This window comes from Thunnus albacares, chromosome 1 (assembly GCF_914725855.1).
Source record: "Thunnus albacares chromosome 1, fThuAlb1.1, whole genome shotgun sequence".
Lineage (NCBI taxonomy): Eukaryota > Metazoa > Chordata > Actinopteri > Scombriformes > Scombridae > Thunnus > Thunnus albacares.
In genome coordinates, this window is record NC_058106.1 from 33,142,590 (window position 1) to 33,158,944 (window position 16,355).

Here is a 16,355-nt window from a genome sequence, read left to right on the forward strand (position 1 = left end):
GCCTGCTTAGAAGATGCATCCTGGTCAATCGCAGGGATTGCAGAATTCTGTGGGGGGGTTGGGTGCAGAGTTAGTTCCCTCCACTGGGTTCAACTTCTGAATGCTGTTACTGCTGTTTAACTTCAGAGGTGCAACAAACTGGGCTTATGTAGCTGCTATCATTGCAATAACAGTGGTCACAAGTTAATCTAGCAGAGCTACTTTAAACTCATAATATATGTGGTTGTTTTTGCTTCAAAACAGGCTATGTGTTAGGGTGTATAACTTATTCTGAAAGCCACATGGCTCAGTGTTCTAGCACAATACACTGTAAGTTTTCCTTTAGATTTCATACCTGGTATTGAAACATGAGTGGGGAGTTTTTATTTTGAAGAAGATACAACAAAATATGGATAAGAATATTTCTGATCCCACAATTTCACTAAACTCCATAAACCATCTGTAAGCTAAATTAATCAGATGGATAGCCGAATCTATTAAATTATGGGTTATATAGAATTATAATCAGGTATTCGTGAGGTCAGCTACATTTCCTCTCTGTGGTTAGAACATCTGCTGTTCCCATGAGAAACACCTGACATTTACAAACAAAGGTAACCAGTTAACAGGAAAACCAGTGGATTTGTAACACCGGACCAGCTGTCACAACCAAGAAGAGATGCTTGGATTGCAGCACACACTCTCACACACTCTGTTTGCCTTGTATATGTTTCCCCTTGGACAGAGAATAAAACACTTAAAAGGTATTTCCTATCACTGCTACGCAGATGATATTCAGTTATATGTTTCATTTAAGACTCAAAACATAGCCAAATTGTCAGTTTTAAATAACTGTCTAAATGCTATAAAAAACTGGATGGTAGATCATTTCTTACAGCTAAATGCAGAAAAAACTGAAATGCTTATTTCTTCCCCTCCTAGTGTTGTCGCCAAGATAAGGGATGGTCTTGGGTCTCTAACCTCATCGATTAAACCCTCCGTAAGAAATCTAGGTGTCAATATGGATGGAGATGTTAATTAATGCATTTATATCATCCCATCTTCACTATTAAAACTCTCTTTTTACCTGCCTCATCAAAACATCCCTGGATTGTTAACAAGTGATCCAAAATGCTGCTGCTGCTGAACTCTTGAAAAGGTCTCATGTGACACCGTTCCTGATTATTCCTCACTGGCTTCCCATCAAATTCAGAATCCAATTCAAAGTTCTTGTAATCACCTGTAGAGCTCTGCATGGTCAGGCACCTGCCTACATTAGAGACCTGCTTGTGACATAAGGCTACAGGAGATCTCTAGGGTCCTCCGATCAGGGTTTTCTGGTTGTTCCTATAACTAGGCTTAAAACTAAAGGAACTGTGTTTTTGAGGTTGTAGCTCCTAAACTTTGGAACTCTCTCCCATTGGATTTAAGATGTGTGGACACTGTGGACACCTTTTAAAAAGCAGCTCAAGACCCATTTGTTCAGACTTACCTTTGTGTAATATTTCTATTTTCTATTTATTCTGTTTTTTATTGTGTATTATGTCTGTATACATGTTTTTGATTTATCTCTGTGAAGCACTTTGTGACATCTCTGCTCTTGAAAGGTGCTATATAAATAAAGTTACTTACTTACCTACTTATGTAATGTCATATCTAGTCTTTTATATCTATGGTGTTCCCGAGGAGTGCAGTGAGAATATTCAAATACTGATTTTGGCATTGATTACCATGGCAACAAACAAAAACAACAAACCAAAATTTGGGTCAGTCCTGGCAATGGCATCATCCTTCATTGGTACAGTAGGCTAGAACAGGCGTTGTGTGTGTACACATTATATACCAATTATTAATTGGCTGAGTTCTCTATGAGATAAAATACTGCCTTATGTGACCAGTAGTAATATGTATAATGAATGACTTCATCCTGAAATTGTGGTCTGCATTTATTTAAATGAAAAATATTATATCTACAGTAGAACTTTTGTTGATAAAATTCAATATATACTCTACCTGTAGTTTATCAACAAAATTACAAAACCAGTAATGATGCCTTTACCATTCAGATTTGATCTTAAGTCTTTTTTTTAATTTGAATGGAGAAGAAATTATAATCAAGAGTGACATGAAAAATTTTATATCATTGTCATCTTGGCTTTCATGCAAACTATTTCATGTTCCAGATAAGGTGTTTGCGCTGTTTGGGTCATTTCATTTTCAGAGTGTCAAATCAGTGCCAGAGGAAAAAAAAGGATCTGTCATAATATCACGATAATGCACATTCGCAAACAGGCTTTCAGGGACCCAGTATTCAGTCCACTGCATTAGGCAGGTCAATGAGAACAGAGCGCTTTAATTTCTCTTATCTCCATAATTACACATAATCTCCTAGTCTGTCAGTATATAAGATAAAAATAACAGGGTTTGATGGGTATCCTGCAGGGACAGAATGATTTAACTGGAAGGCTTTTCATTCCCTTTTAGTTCTTTTAGATAAGGCACGACTCTCTAATCTAGCATTTAGGACGTCTGTCACACGTAAATGAATCATCCCACAAGCACATTACTTGGCAGCCAGAGCAGAGGAACGATTCATGGAGGTACAGTGCTTCCATGAAATGACTGACAACTTGCCCTTGCTGACAAAAATGACAATCAAAAACACTTTAAAATGATTTCAGAGAAATTGTACATGTGTTTTCATTTTTTGTTGACACATGAATTTTGAAGTGCTGCCAACATTTAAGTGTAAGTTAAATAACACTTAAATCCATTGGCCTAGACATAGTAAATGTGGTCTTTATGCACCAAAAACCTATTTTGTAGTTTGACAAATAGTTTGACATTTTGGAAAACATGCTTTTTCACTTTCTTGCTGAGAGTTACTTGAAAAGATTGGTCCTGTCTGTGCATTAAAGTGAAATTATGTATTCTTTGCTGAACAGTGGCCACTGTGGATGCAAGTGGTAATTACAGGATAATAGTAAATGCTAAAAGAGAAGTCTGCCAAAAAGTAAACCTGGAGTCCGCCTGACTGCTGGAAACCAACCCAAAAAAAAGGGAGTAAACGCTCAAACATAGTGTGAGAATAGCAAAACTAGAGATGAGTCATAAAGTCAGTAAACTGACTAAGTAATATCTGTTACACAGCAATATCTATCTAAAGCTTGCTAACAGAGTCACCATTGGCTACTGGTCATACACGACCAAGTAAAGCTGTAGCAATGTTTTAGTGCTTATGAGTTTTAAGAGGAAGATTGTTTTGTTTTTGGGGTTAGGTTAGGTTAAATTATCGGTTAGTTTAGCATAAAGTCAGGGGACAGGGGTAAAGTTAAAAAATACCCCTACTAACAGCTCTAAAGCTCTTTAATTATCTTGTTTGATTAATGTGTACACAAAAAGAAATGTAAAAACAGCAATGTGTGTTTTTTTCAGGGAGTTAGGTGCTCTAACAAATTCTTTGATGAACAACAGCAGGAAGCAGACTTCCCTGAGTGTTGTCATCACAGTGATTATTGCCAGGCAACCAGTAGGGATGCTGTAGAGAAGTGCTAGGTTTGGCAACTGTTGTCATCAAGAAATACAGCACAACTCAAAAGTTTGGACACACCTTCCCATTCACCAAAATGAGAAAGCGTGTCCAGACTTTTGACCGGTACTGTCGTTACACTGCATAACTCCTTCTACCTCTTCATACTATGCTAAGCTAATTTTCTCCTGGCCCCAGTTCTGTATTTAACATATCTAACTCTCAGCAAGTAAATGAATGAAGTACTTTTCAAAATTTCAAGCTATTCCTGTACATGAATGTTCATTTCACTGTCAAGATTGCTGACAACATCCTGAGGATCACAGAGCACCTTCAAAGGGTAAAGCTGAGGGGAAATTCACTGACTTATTTTCACTCTTTGATTTACACTAATTGCTCAGTTTTCAGTGGCACTAAATGGTGACCTTATCTCATCTCAGACACAGGAATTACTGCATTTTAGTTTGTTTAAAATAATATAAAAATGTTATGTGACTGGGTCCACCTAAAAGACATATCTGAAGTCTTTGAACTTCTGCTTTTTATATTCTTTCATTTCTTCAAGTATGACTTTAGTGATTAATCTAAAATGAAAATCATGTTGACGTGCTTATTGTAAAATGTTGCAGTTTATTTATCAGTTGAGAGTGTGCTAGGGTGGGAAAATAATAAAACTTTCTGAGGTGTTTTGCTATGTTTTTGTATTATATATCTCTGTTGACAAAAGTTTTATTTAAATGTATTTGCCTATGCTAGTATTTTGCCATTTATTTTGAAGGATGTACTAACCTAGTTTACTGTCTGCTCCAGCTGCCATTCACCAGCCATCCAGCCAACAGATGTAGTCTACCACACAGCCAACCATCCAATGTTCAGCACACTAAATGATTAAGGACACAGGATAAGGATAAAGATGTGCCAGACTCATCTGAAGCTCACGTTAATCTGCTGTTGGCAGTGGAGTTTGCGCTGCATTAGCATTATTACAGTGTGTATCAGCTGGTTACAGGAGGTGGAGGTCTCCGTATCTTTGAGGACTGGAGCAGCAGTGGTATATGGTGAAGTGGGGCTAATGGAGACTTAACTCTATTAATTCCAACTTTAGAATTGGTTTAAATGCCTGGCAGTTTGGGACTGTAGAGGGATATTTAAATAAGTTAACTGAGCTGCAATGAAAAAACGCAGGATTTGTGACTTAGATAATTTTGTTGGCACATGGCCAGGATAAGGTTTTCACTAATGTCATGATTCAGAAATGTGCACCGGTCACGTCAAGTTGTTGATTGATAGCAGGTGACAATATCCCTTTAACCTTCATTAATTTATTCCTGGGCTCTTCAGTGATGTCATATTGTCTCTTCTCTAAGATCTACTACTGGAAGTCTAAACTTTATTTTAGTTACATGCTGAATATTACTGTTTTTACTGTGGAGGAGTGGTTGGATCTCTGATGTCCAGATGTCCTGCGGATTCTTCCAGATGTTTCCTGGGCCTGATGGAGTGAGTCATAGGATGCAACAATCATCTCAGTATCTGCTCTCACCCATATTACTGCGACATCCTTGCAAGTTTTTTACAACAATGCCAAAATAGCAAGATGGATAGTGGCATATCCTATTGAATAAACAAATATTTCAGTGTCAGCATGCATTAGCACCAACGTCATATGCACAAACACACACACATACAATGGAATGTGTCACTGATGAGCACACAGGCAACTTATCAACTTATGTTGTTTCCCTGGAGGCTTATCCTAACCATAACGGTTTTCTGCCAAACCTGGACACTATATTAATCCGAACGCTCACCCTAAACCCAAGTTTTAATCCTAAAACAAAACGGTAGTTCGTGGGGACCAAATTTGGATCCCAAGTTGGAAAGTGTGTGTAAAGATTTGTGGCCCCAAGATGTGATTAATGAAAGTCCCCATATGTACACACATGAACATATATGATCACATAAAGATCTATTTTTTGGTTGTTTGGAGGAAATTAATGTATGTAATCACTTAGAAGAACTATAGACATCATTAAAACCTCATATAATTTGAAAATGATTAATGATATACAGACTTGCTACATCATCAGTTATGCAATGTGTAAATGATTGATTGCTGTGCTGTACCACTTCTGAAAAAACTAAATCTGAATGTTATGTTAATTAGACTTGATCTTGCTTCACAGCACTTTACAACCACAATTGTCTTAAAAGTAAAGAGGTGTATTCTTTCATAAGTATAATTTGTTGTGATTTTGACAGTCACCTAAAATAGGTAGAAACTGACTTCCTAATGTGCTCCAGTGATAAAATGGTCCAATAATGTCATTGTAGTTGTATACGGTACACGGTTGTACAGTATACGGTATGTGTGTGTTCGTTTCTGTGTGTGTATACTTGCCTGTGTGTATGTTTCAAATGTCATATTGTTATATTTGTTGAGGCTATAAAGTCATTTATCAAATCTGTAACCCCATACATATGGATGCATGGAGAGAGGGGATATACAATGGCGTCTATTTGATTAAGGAGACCTTTGACAAAGCAGCCAGTACAGCAGAATGACAGCTGAAGCTCTGTGGGTTTACACTGTATAAAGCTCATCCTGAGGGACCAATGTCTAGTTGGAATTTCAAGCAGTGTGGAGCGCATACAGCAGTATTCTTGCTGCTGGAGAACTGACGAGATAGGTGCCTTTTCAGGTCACTTACATATTCAGTATAGGGCATGCATATTGGGCAGTTCTTGTTTGTGGTGCATACCAAACAGTAGCCTAAAACCTATTCTCTTCAACTGATCAGCATAAAGAAGCATGACAAACTCGTAGACCTGGCAAGATGCTATGCTGAGTAAGAAAAAGGAAAATCTTTCAGGCCTGTAGTTCTTTGGAAAATGAATGTAATTGCAAAGTAGGCACTTAGAGCTTTCCAAAAACTCTCCTTTTACTTACACATGCAGCAATTAGAACACTTTGTCCTGTTTTCCAAAACATACAGTAATTGCATCATCCGAATCACAAAACAGCCATGTAATTTGGTGGAAGTGTAATTGGAAACCACAACTGCAAACATTGAAAAAGTAATTTTTCATTAACTCTAATACTGCATTTTACTGCTTTAGGTAGATTATCAGACAGTCAAGCATTTCATTCATTTTTTTATGATGACCATTTCTTTATGAAATCCTAAAATATCCCTACAGTATAAACTAATCATGCTCCTGCTCCTGAGAATTAAATACGTCATTCCCTCATCATTTGACCACTTTAATACACATATGAAATATTATTCTACAGGATCTTTACTGTTGGATTTAAGAATCTATTTCTGTGAAATTTTCTGAAGTACTAATTATGATACTAACACTTATCATGAGATCAAACTTTCAACACTTTCTTTTTTGAAAGATAGTTGTGTATAGTCTGTGAGATTTTCAGTATAATGGATGCAATATGACAAGACACTTACCACAATAAGAGAGACAACATTTAAAAATGCCAGAAAGATAATTGATGGCATGTGATGGGATTCAGTTTCTTCTACAATAGTCAGGAATGTTTCCATAGATTATGTACAGCTCAATTAACAACGGTGTCCCACTCTGTCATTCAGAGTGGCTGCCTGAGACATCACTTTGCTATTGTCTGTTATCTCAAATTTTTATTTTTATTTTTTCAGGGACTGACAAGCTGGGCTTCTGTCTTGACTGCAGTGTATTATTTTTTCCAACTGGTCTAAAAGGCTTTTTGTTTGTTTGTTTGTGTTTTGTTTTTTTAAATTTTTTTAGCTTACCCGTGGTAGAATTTCCTCATCCAATAAAAGAAGATGTGATCTCACATTTTTATTTTAAAATTTGATGTTGGAGGTGCCTCTCTTTTACATTTATCTGTATTTCAGTGTATTGAGAAGTAGATACATCCAATATAGTAACAATAAATACTGTGAACACAATAAAGAATGTTATATTAAAAAGAAATGGCTGGCAGATGCTACAATAGCCGCAACATACTTTGAGATGCTCTGTGTTCTTCCTCCTCCTATTTTGTAAATAAGAACAAGACAATCCCTTGAAATCCTTGTGCACAGAGTTCCAACTTATGAATGAAAAATGCCAGACACAAAAACCCAGCTTCTGTCACCGTGTGCAGACTGGCATGAAGATGACGGAGAGAAGAACAAAGCCAGCTACCCCCCCTACACACACATTATTTAGCCTGGTGTGTTATGAATCTATTACAAATCCTTTTATAGCATGCTCAAGAAGAATAGTCTTATGTGATAATGCGCTGAAAGGCTATCGTGCTGTAGCAGATGCACAGCTTCAATGTGGGAGTGCGTCCCTTGACAAGGCTTCCACAAGCTGGGTTCATTGACATCAACGCTCTGGGGACAGCCATGGAATCAGAGCTGTATGGCTGCTGCCTCGCCAGCCTCCCTTTGGCACTGCTATAAACGCATCCAGGGGCCTTTCATCTGCAAGGTTAAGACAATACCCCAGCAACTTGAGGGAGCATCCAGGAAAGGGCAAATAAATGTGACTGTAAAGATGCACAAAGAGAGATGCAATCAAAGACCTGCTGGGGTGGACAAAAGCCTTTGATAGTGCATGTGATCTCTACAAATGAATAGTCTGCAAGGATGTCTTTTAGGGAAAAGGCTGTGTTGCCATCAAGAGAACAAGCGATAATTGGCATTGGTGGAAAGTAAATAAGTACATTTTCTTAAAGATCTCTTCCAGGCACATTATTGACATATCAAATCATATCATATTCTTTTGAAAAATAATTTGTATCTGATATGGATTTTACACAAAAAATTCAATTACCTCACTAAAATTTTGCTTAAATAATATCTCCTCCTTCTCATTGACAAATCCAGAATTTATGAATATGCAAGGATAGTTCACTTTAAAAGTTTAGCTGCTAGACACGATATGTCTCCTACCTCAGGGAAGAGTCCACACTCAGAGTTTTCACATCACACTTGTGTAAGTTGTGGTGGCACAAATCATGCTTATAGGTACACTCCTTATAACTCAGATTGTAGCTGAACAGAGAAATGCTCGCCCTTCAGCAGATGAATGTAAAAACAGCCTTCTTGTGTCAATCTCTGCACATACATCATTCTGCACAGTGAAGGTCAAACATCAAGTAAAGGAATTTCTGTTTTTCATTTTATTCACTACTTCCACTATACTATACTAGGAGGATGGGGTCAGAGGGAATGAATCCCCTCCAACTTCCACAAGACATGAAATTGTCCCCCAAATAACGTATTTCTGAATAATTTATGTAATTGAAAATATATATTTAATAGAAGCCGACTCCACTTTTGAAATAATTCACACATAAACACAACACTTTCCCTCTCTGTAGCACGTCAGAGTTGCATCTTCACTGAGTGGGTCTAGTGGCTGGTGACTGCTGAGACCAAGTAATTTCAGTCAAACAAAGATAAAGTCTACCCATCTGAGAACCCAACAGCCACCCAACAGAATAAAAGGTTTAAAAATGTAACCAAACTGTGTTTACCGCCTCAAGTGAATTAACTTATCCCCAGCCATATCCATATTTAGAAGTAGCTAGCTTGCTAGCTAATGTTACATTGATCATACCTGTAAAATTAGAAAATAAAATAGCCCAGGCATATATATATATATATGTTTGAATAGCATAATGCACCTTTATTAGAGATTATTTATTTTTTATTTATTTTTATTATTTATTATTATTTGAGACAGGTGTTTATATTGTAGTTATATTAATTTTAAAATTTGCATTCCGGTTTCTGATTGTTTGTGCCCCCCTCCCTAAGTTGTAATGAGATCTGCGCTGACCAGCTGAAACATTAAAATATGGCAATCTAACACCTTGAAATGACAAATTTTTGAAATTTTAAATCTCTAAAACACCAACCAAACACGAGCTAAGAAAAACAGGCCTGTTTTCAGCTTTTTGACAATGCTTTTAAAACAAATTATGTGGTTTATTTTCTCAGTCCATTAAGGGATATGTAGTCTTTCAATCTTAAATTTGGAGATACATGGTTTTCACTGGACAGCAACGTCACATGAATAAGATTTGCTGGATGATATTAATTATGTTATTGTTATGCTACTGCAACTAGACTGTGTGTTTGGCCGCTTCAAAATACAGTTTCCATTGACAGTCTAGAGTTATAATAAATATCTACAGCACCTAGTTTAAAAAGTTATTTGCAAGGCTCTAGAGCTGGTGAGTGAAGTCATCATCTCTAATCCACTCACCACGGTTTATTGATTGGTCCACCTTTCCACTGCTAGGCTCAATCTATTGTTATTAGAAGTTTTCCATACCCAAATCTTGTAGTAAAACTGAGAGTTAAGAAATTCACGTTGGCTTTGCAAAGCTCCTCGACATCTGTATGAAATAGTATTGGTGTCGTGTCAGCTATGACAGCTTGTCAACATCAAGAGCTTTCAGCATCCCAAGGTGAATCTTGGTATCACTGGAACCATGACACTTGAGAGCTTTTTAACTACCTCAGTGACCTCTGCCAGCGAAATGGGGAACCAACTCCCTTGAGCCCACCGTCATGATAGCCTGTCTGCTGTGAATCCAGCAAGGGAAAGTTCCTCAAAAATCCTCAGTATCCATGAGTCGCAAAGCCAGACTGTATCTCATGAGCTTAGTTTTTTCTGTGAGATTTTAGACTGTAAAAAAAAACAACAACTCAAGAATCGATTATGTGACAAAGAGAAACTCTGATGTAAAAGAATCAATATGTCACAATGAAAGGAAAGCATTAATGATTGTGGGTTTCTCACTTTTAAATAAACCATTTCATTTGCAGTTATTCATGATAATAAGGCATGGTTTTAATAATCAAGTCTGCAGCTGTAAGTGTTAATAAGCTGTCAGTAAATGAATTTTTGTCCACAACCTGACAACCCCAAAGTTGTTCTTATGAATGACTTATAACAGGTAGCCTATAAAGACACAAAATCATTAATTAATCACTCAAACCATGAATAAAACTATTGGTTATAAACCTTTATAAAGAGTACCTTATTAGAAGCAGTACCTTTCTATTAGTATACAGTACACATGTAGCGTGGAAATCACCCCACATCATTGCAGCCTAAACACATGATAACCATCTAATCAGTCAAAAACACATGCACATGGTTGTTATGCAATTAGACTGTGATGACATGTATTATTACTGATTTGTGCATTCATCTCGTCTCCCTTATTCTCTAAACCATTCTTTATCTTGCTTTTTGAGTCCTGTTTCCTTCAGACAGCGTGTTCTTTGCACACTCACATCATGTTCATTATCGGCCCACCCACTTCAGTAGGCTATCAATAACTGGGTTGCAGATGCCCTGGAGACGGGGCTTTGCAGAATCACAGAGCCCGAGGCGGTAATGCTGATGTGACGAGTTCACGTTAGAGAAACGTTCTGCCATGAAATCCCTCAAAACCGGCATGCTTGCTATTTTTTTTAAGCAGAATCAGAGTGAACTGAAATAAACTGTAGAGGGTACAGTATGTGGCTGTGGTTGATTGTCTCTCTCATTCCATTCATACAAGAAAAAAAAAAAACATAAGAAAACATGAAGTAGGCTACTCTCAGGTCTTTCATGTTGCGAAACAATCAAACATTTGCATACAATTCAAATTGAAAAAAGCTGATGGAATCGCTGTGAAGTCGCTGCCACACTGGCTGCGTGAAAAGAGCTGATTTGCTTGTGTGTGAAGGAGGGGGGGGGGGGTCTATGAGTGTGTGATGTGGCAGGCGAAAGACTGAGGATGATGATGATGATGATGGTGGTAATGTGTGTGTGTGTGTGTATGTGTGTGTGTGTATGTGTTAGAGAGAGAGCGAGAGAGAGAGAGAGAGAGAGAGAGAGGCAGGTGGAAAGGGGAGGGGTCTGGGGTGGTCCAGACAGTCGGTCCTTGTGTACCTCACACACTCGCAGCCTCTGCGCATCATTTAAGGGAAGCCCGGCTGTCGCTTTCCACGGTCAGTCTAACCGCCTGGCTGCCGAATAATAACACAACCGCTCCAGCGATACTCCACCACTTTTTTTTGTCCTTTTCTCTCTGTGTCCAAATCGTTCAACGTAAACCGGCTCTCACCGACGTTATATGGAAAATACGGGTCTGCCAGGCGCATTTATTCTCTGCTATCCGAGAAGAAGCGCACGGTGGAAAACGTTTATGAGGACTAAAAGAAACCAGCCGTGATTCATGGACGTCCATCATGAAAATACTACAGCTACCAACAAGGTATAAAGGAAAGAAGTGTTAATTTGCTCTATCATATTTGAAATATGATAAATATAATGACATTTTAGGTTTTATATTTTGTATAGAAAGGTTTTTGGACACTTGCTGGCTGGGTGGGATGCGTGTCATTTGTGCTGTGTTGTCTTATCGCACCATTGGTGAGGATGTCTGCATCGCGGAAAATCTCTGTCAGGAACCTGTTCACGCTGCAGTGTAGTCGGCTTTATCATTCACAATGCCTATGAGAAGAAAGCCTTGATGCTCTCTATAACCATAAGTCATCCATGATTCTATTCGTGGCCATAGAAGTCAGTATTTTGTATTGTTACAGCATAAAGGAAAAGCTCTCTCTCTCTCTATGCGTGTGATGTAGTCTCTCTGTGCAGTCAGAGAGGACATAGATTTTTATCAGCTCTTATAAAACAAGTCTGGTGTTTAATCTTTTTAAGTAGTATCACGCTACACTGTTCTTTTGGGTGAAAAGAGATACCCCGATGCATCATTTCTCTGTTGGACATCACAAATCTCATGTATGGCCTCTGATGTGATGCCGGTGAGCCTGTATGTTACTTACACCATCAAAGCTCCCTGCACCAGGCCCCAGTATATGATACTATTCTAAAAATCAATACTGAAATGGGACAAATTTCAGTGTGATTATCTAATTTTTCACTTGCAGCATCATTTCCCCTTGACATGACATTGGCAGCGAAGCTTTCTGCTACTGTTTACCTTTCTGGACTGGCTAAGACTTTTTTTTTCCCCTTGATGAACAAGTGGAATATAGTACAATGGTTAGACTCTCCAATCAGGCCAAATAAGGTCCTTGAATTAGATGCAGACATGTTGGAGTAGACTGAAAGACAGGGTGGATATGTAGAGAGTACTGCAGTATAATATAGTTTAGTGTACTTGGTGAAGTATTTTGTGTGTTCCTAAAAATATTTGAATGGTAACTTTTGGTGCATTTTGTGTGCATAGAGACAGACAAGTTGACCAGAACAGTTTTTACTATTCAGCCAAACTATTTTGAACATTGGTACAAGTTTAAAAAAAAAAGTCTTGCCATTTTTAGATACTGTATATAGCCTGTTTTGTGCTTCCACTCCACAGTGGTCTAGACTCGCAGACTGCCGTACATGTTTTGGCACTCAGTGTCATTTAGTTGGATGGGAGCCAACAGTTAGGGGCTTATTCCTCTCCTCTTTACATTACAGAAATTAGGCTGTAGCACAGAAACAGGAGACAAATTTAATTATTTTGTCACATGATTTGGTCTTATGGCATACAGAAAGGTTTTAAAAGGATATTCCGGTTCCGTTTTTGTACTATATAATTAACCCTCATCCCTGCCTATGCACCAAAGTGAATGAGAATATTGCCCCTTGGCCCTAGAATAAAAATTAAAATGCAGCCTACATAGTGCTGATTTTCAACCTACTGTTGACTCACCCTCAATATTAAAATCGATCACAATACAAGTTGATACACTATTAATTTGTATACTCAAATGTTATTCTATTGCAGTTTTCTCCATCTTTCTCAACTTTACTGTGTCATTGGGATATGAAATGTCAAATATCAATTGTCATTTTAGGGCTGTAAGCGATCTACTATGCAGTGTTTAGTTTGGGTAAAAATGCAAGAAAAGCTAATTGCAAAACTAAATCTAAAACTAACAAAATAACAAATACTGTAATTTCATTTCTTAGAATAAAGACAACAATTATTTGTTCACAGGGAGGACCTGGCATGGACCGCTGTGTCTAAATGAAGTGGCTCAGCCATGCAATGTTCCTGGAAGGCAGTGATTCTGCTGGCCTTGGCCTCCATTGCCATCCAGTACACGGCCATCCGGACACTCACCTCCAAGCCTTTCCAGCTGTGCCCGTTGCCCAGCCCCCAGAACTGTGGTCTGGGGGGGCAGGAGACAGAACCTCCCTTTGAGCGGGGAGCAGCAGGCGGTGGAGGCTGTGATGACTACCCTTACTTTTCCATCAATGCCACCCGTAAAACGCACATCCTGGTCCTGGCCACCACCCGTAGTGGCTCCTCCTTTGTTGGCCAGCTGCTCAACCAGCACCAGGAGGTTTTCTACCTGTTTGAGCCTCTTTATCATGTTCAGACCACACTGATCCCACGTCTGTCCCACAGCCGCAATGCTGCAGACCGGCGTGTGATGCTTGGTGCCAGTCGAGACCTCCTGCGAAGCCTGTACGGTTGCGACCTCTATTTCCTGGAGAGCTACATCAAGCCGACGCCCACCAACCACACCACAGATAAACTGTTCCGCCGTGGTGCCAGCCGAGCGTTGTGCCAGCAACCTGTATGTGATGCCTTCGGTCCTGCTGATGTTAATGTGGAGGAGGGGGACTGTGTTAAGAAATGTGCGTCTCTTAACATGACCTTAGCAACAGAAGCGTGCCGCGAGAAAAGGCACGTGGCAATCAAGATTGTCCGGGTGCCGGAAATTGGAGATCTGCGCGCCTTGGTGGAAGACCCACGGCTGAATATAAAAGTGATTCAACTCGTCAGAGACCCGCGTGGTATCCTGTCATCACGGATTGAGACATTCAGGGATACATACCGTCTGTGGCGTATTTGGAGAGCCACGGGGCGAAGGCCCTATAATCTAGACTTGAGTCAGCTTACAGTTGTCTGTGAAGACTTTCTCAGCTCTGTTTCAACTGGTCTCAGTCATCCCTACTGGCTGAAAGGGAAATACATGTTGGTTCGCTATGAGGATTTGGCTAGAAATCCACTTGTCAAGACAAAGGAGATCTATGACTATCTTGGGCTGCCTATGGATAAAAATGTGGAAGACTGGATACATGCAAACACTCGGGGTAGCAATGAGCCCTCAGCAAAACACAAGTTTGGTACAGTGAGAGACTCAGCAGCCAATGCAGAGAGTTGGCGTTTGAAACTGTCTTATGACATGGTAGAATACACACAGACTGTGTGTCAAAAAGTACTTCACCAGCTGGGATACAAGGCTGTGAAATCAGTAGAGGAACTGAAAAACATGTCCCTCTCACTGGTACAGGACAAAACTTTTGTACCTTTTTTGTAACAAAGATAGTTCTCTAATGACTATTTTTGATATATTTATAATTGTTGCCTTATAATTTCCTTAGTTTGTTGGTTTTGATTCTGTCATTTTGTTTCTTCAAATTTGCACTAAACTTTAAAGATTTTGAATGCACCGAGGGAACTATGGATGATTCCCCAATGTTACAGAACAGCACACTTTAAACACAAAGTAATCAAACAAGCTAGTTTACAAATGTCTCATTTATTTAGTTTTTCCATGAATTGAACCATGACAAGGCACCATCATCATTAATTTCCTGTATGCAAGCTGTTGTTTCAACAAAAGTAAAATATTGCCCTTCAAAAAAATGGGACAGGAGATGGGAGAGGTCTGGTAAAACAGACATTTTTTTAGACCTGTGATGGCAAATTTGGACTGTACAAGCCCTACTGTGCAATAAATACTGAATGTCGCAGTCAACCTTTACCACTATGACATTTCTATCCATGTGGGAAGAGAAGAGATACTTCTGACAGATGCCACATTGCAAAGGATAATTGCAGACAATTAATAGGCTCTCAAGTTAAAGGGACAGAATCCCACTGGAGGTCACGAGTGTTTCATCAGAGGATTTACAACCATCTGTGATAGACAAACATACACTAATGAGAGGTAATGCTGAAATCTTCATTATTGTGGGTATAGATTGCATCTCATTTTTCAAGATGATTAAAAACATGGATGTAGACATCATTTAGGTTCTAATTCAAGTAGACACTGAAGCTGATAAAGAACTGTATTTGTCAAGTTTATTTCTTTATTTTTTATTTGTATTGTCTATTTATTTTAAATAATTCACAGATTGAAATTTACAACAGCCTCTTCTGTCTTAAAGTAAAAATGTTTACGCCGCTGTAGTCCATAGATAATAAGACATTATCTCATCAGATAAACAGTAAAGGATTTCCTTGTTTCTGTGACGACTGATGCGTAATATACAGAGAAGGTATCAAAAAACACCCTGAAACAAAAATAGCGTGTGCGTTCTCTCTGAAGTGCAATGATGCAGCTTTTTGACAGTTCATGTGGGGATGTTTATCTTCCACAGGAAAATGTCATAACTGAGGGAAGTACTGTATGTCTTTGTAGAATAGGTTTCACTGCAAATCCCCATTTCCCAGGATGTGTGGATACTGTAGCTTATACAACACAACAACTGCATTTACAAAGTATGGCTGCATTAGATCACATATGAAAAGAGTATTACAGTGATACAGTGATGACTCTCCATAATCTGGGACAAATCCTCTGATCATTTTAGCAGCAGTTGGCGTGCTGTTACAACCAGGCAATGTTAAAGGGTAAAAGGTCAAGGCTGAAATACAGTACACACAGTCATGTAAAATAATGTGCCCTTTTTCTGTCCTACTGCTTATAATAATGCAGTGGACAGTTACCAATGCATGGAACAAAATGGTTTCTTTTTTTGTTTTTTTAAATATATAAATATAATTTCTGAACGGAACCAGACTTTTGGTTTT

At 38.6% G+C, this 16,355-nt stretch overlaps 1 protein-coding gene across 1 annotated transcript; it reads left to right on the forward strand.

The window, feature by feature from the left end:
• Positions 1 to 11,364: 11,364 nt before the first annotated feature.
• On the forward strand, positions 11,365 to 15,686 carry chst1 (carbohydrate (keratan sulfate Gal-6) sulfotransferase 1). Its single transcript, XM_044361195.1, has 2 exons — positions 11,365 to 11,780; positions 13,521 to 15,686. The coding sequence occupies exon 2, from the start codon at positions 13,567 to 13,569 to the stop codon at positions 14,851 to 14,853; it is 1,287 nt and encodes a 428-aa protein (XP_044217130.1). The 5' UTR covers positions 11,365 to 11,780; positions 13,521 to 13,566; the 3' UTR covers positions 14,854 to 15,686.
• Positions 15,687 to 16,355: the final 669 nt, after the last annotated feature.

What these genes read in the sequence shown, in the direction of transcription:
- chst1 (XM_044361195.1), top strand. Translation starts at nt 13,567, where the DNA reads ATGCAATGTTCCTGGAAGGCAGTGATTCTGCTGGCCTTGGCCTCCATT.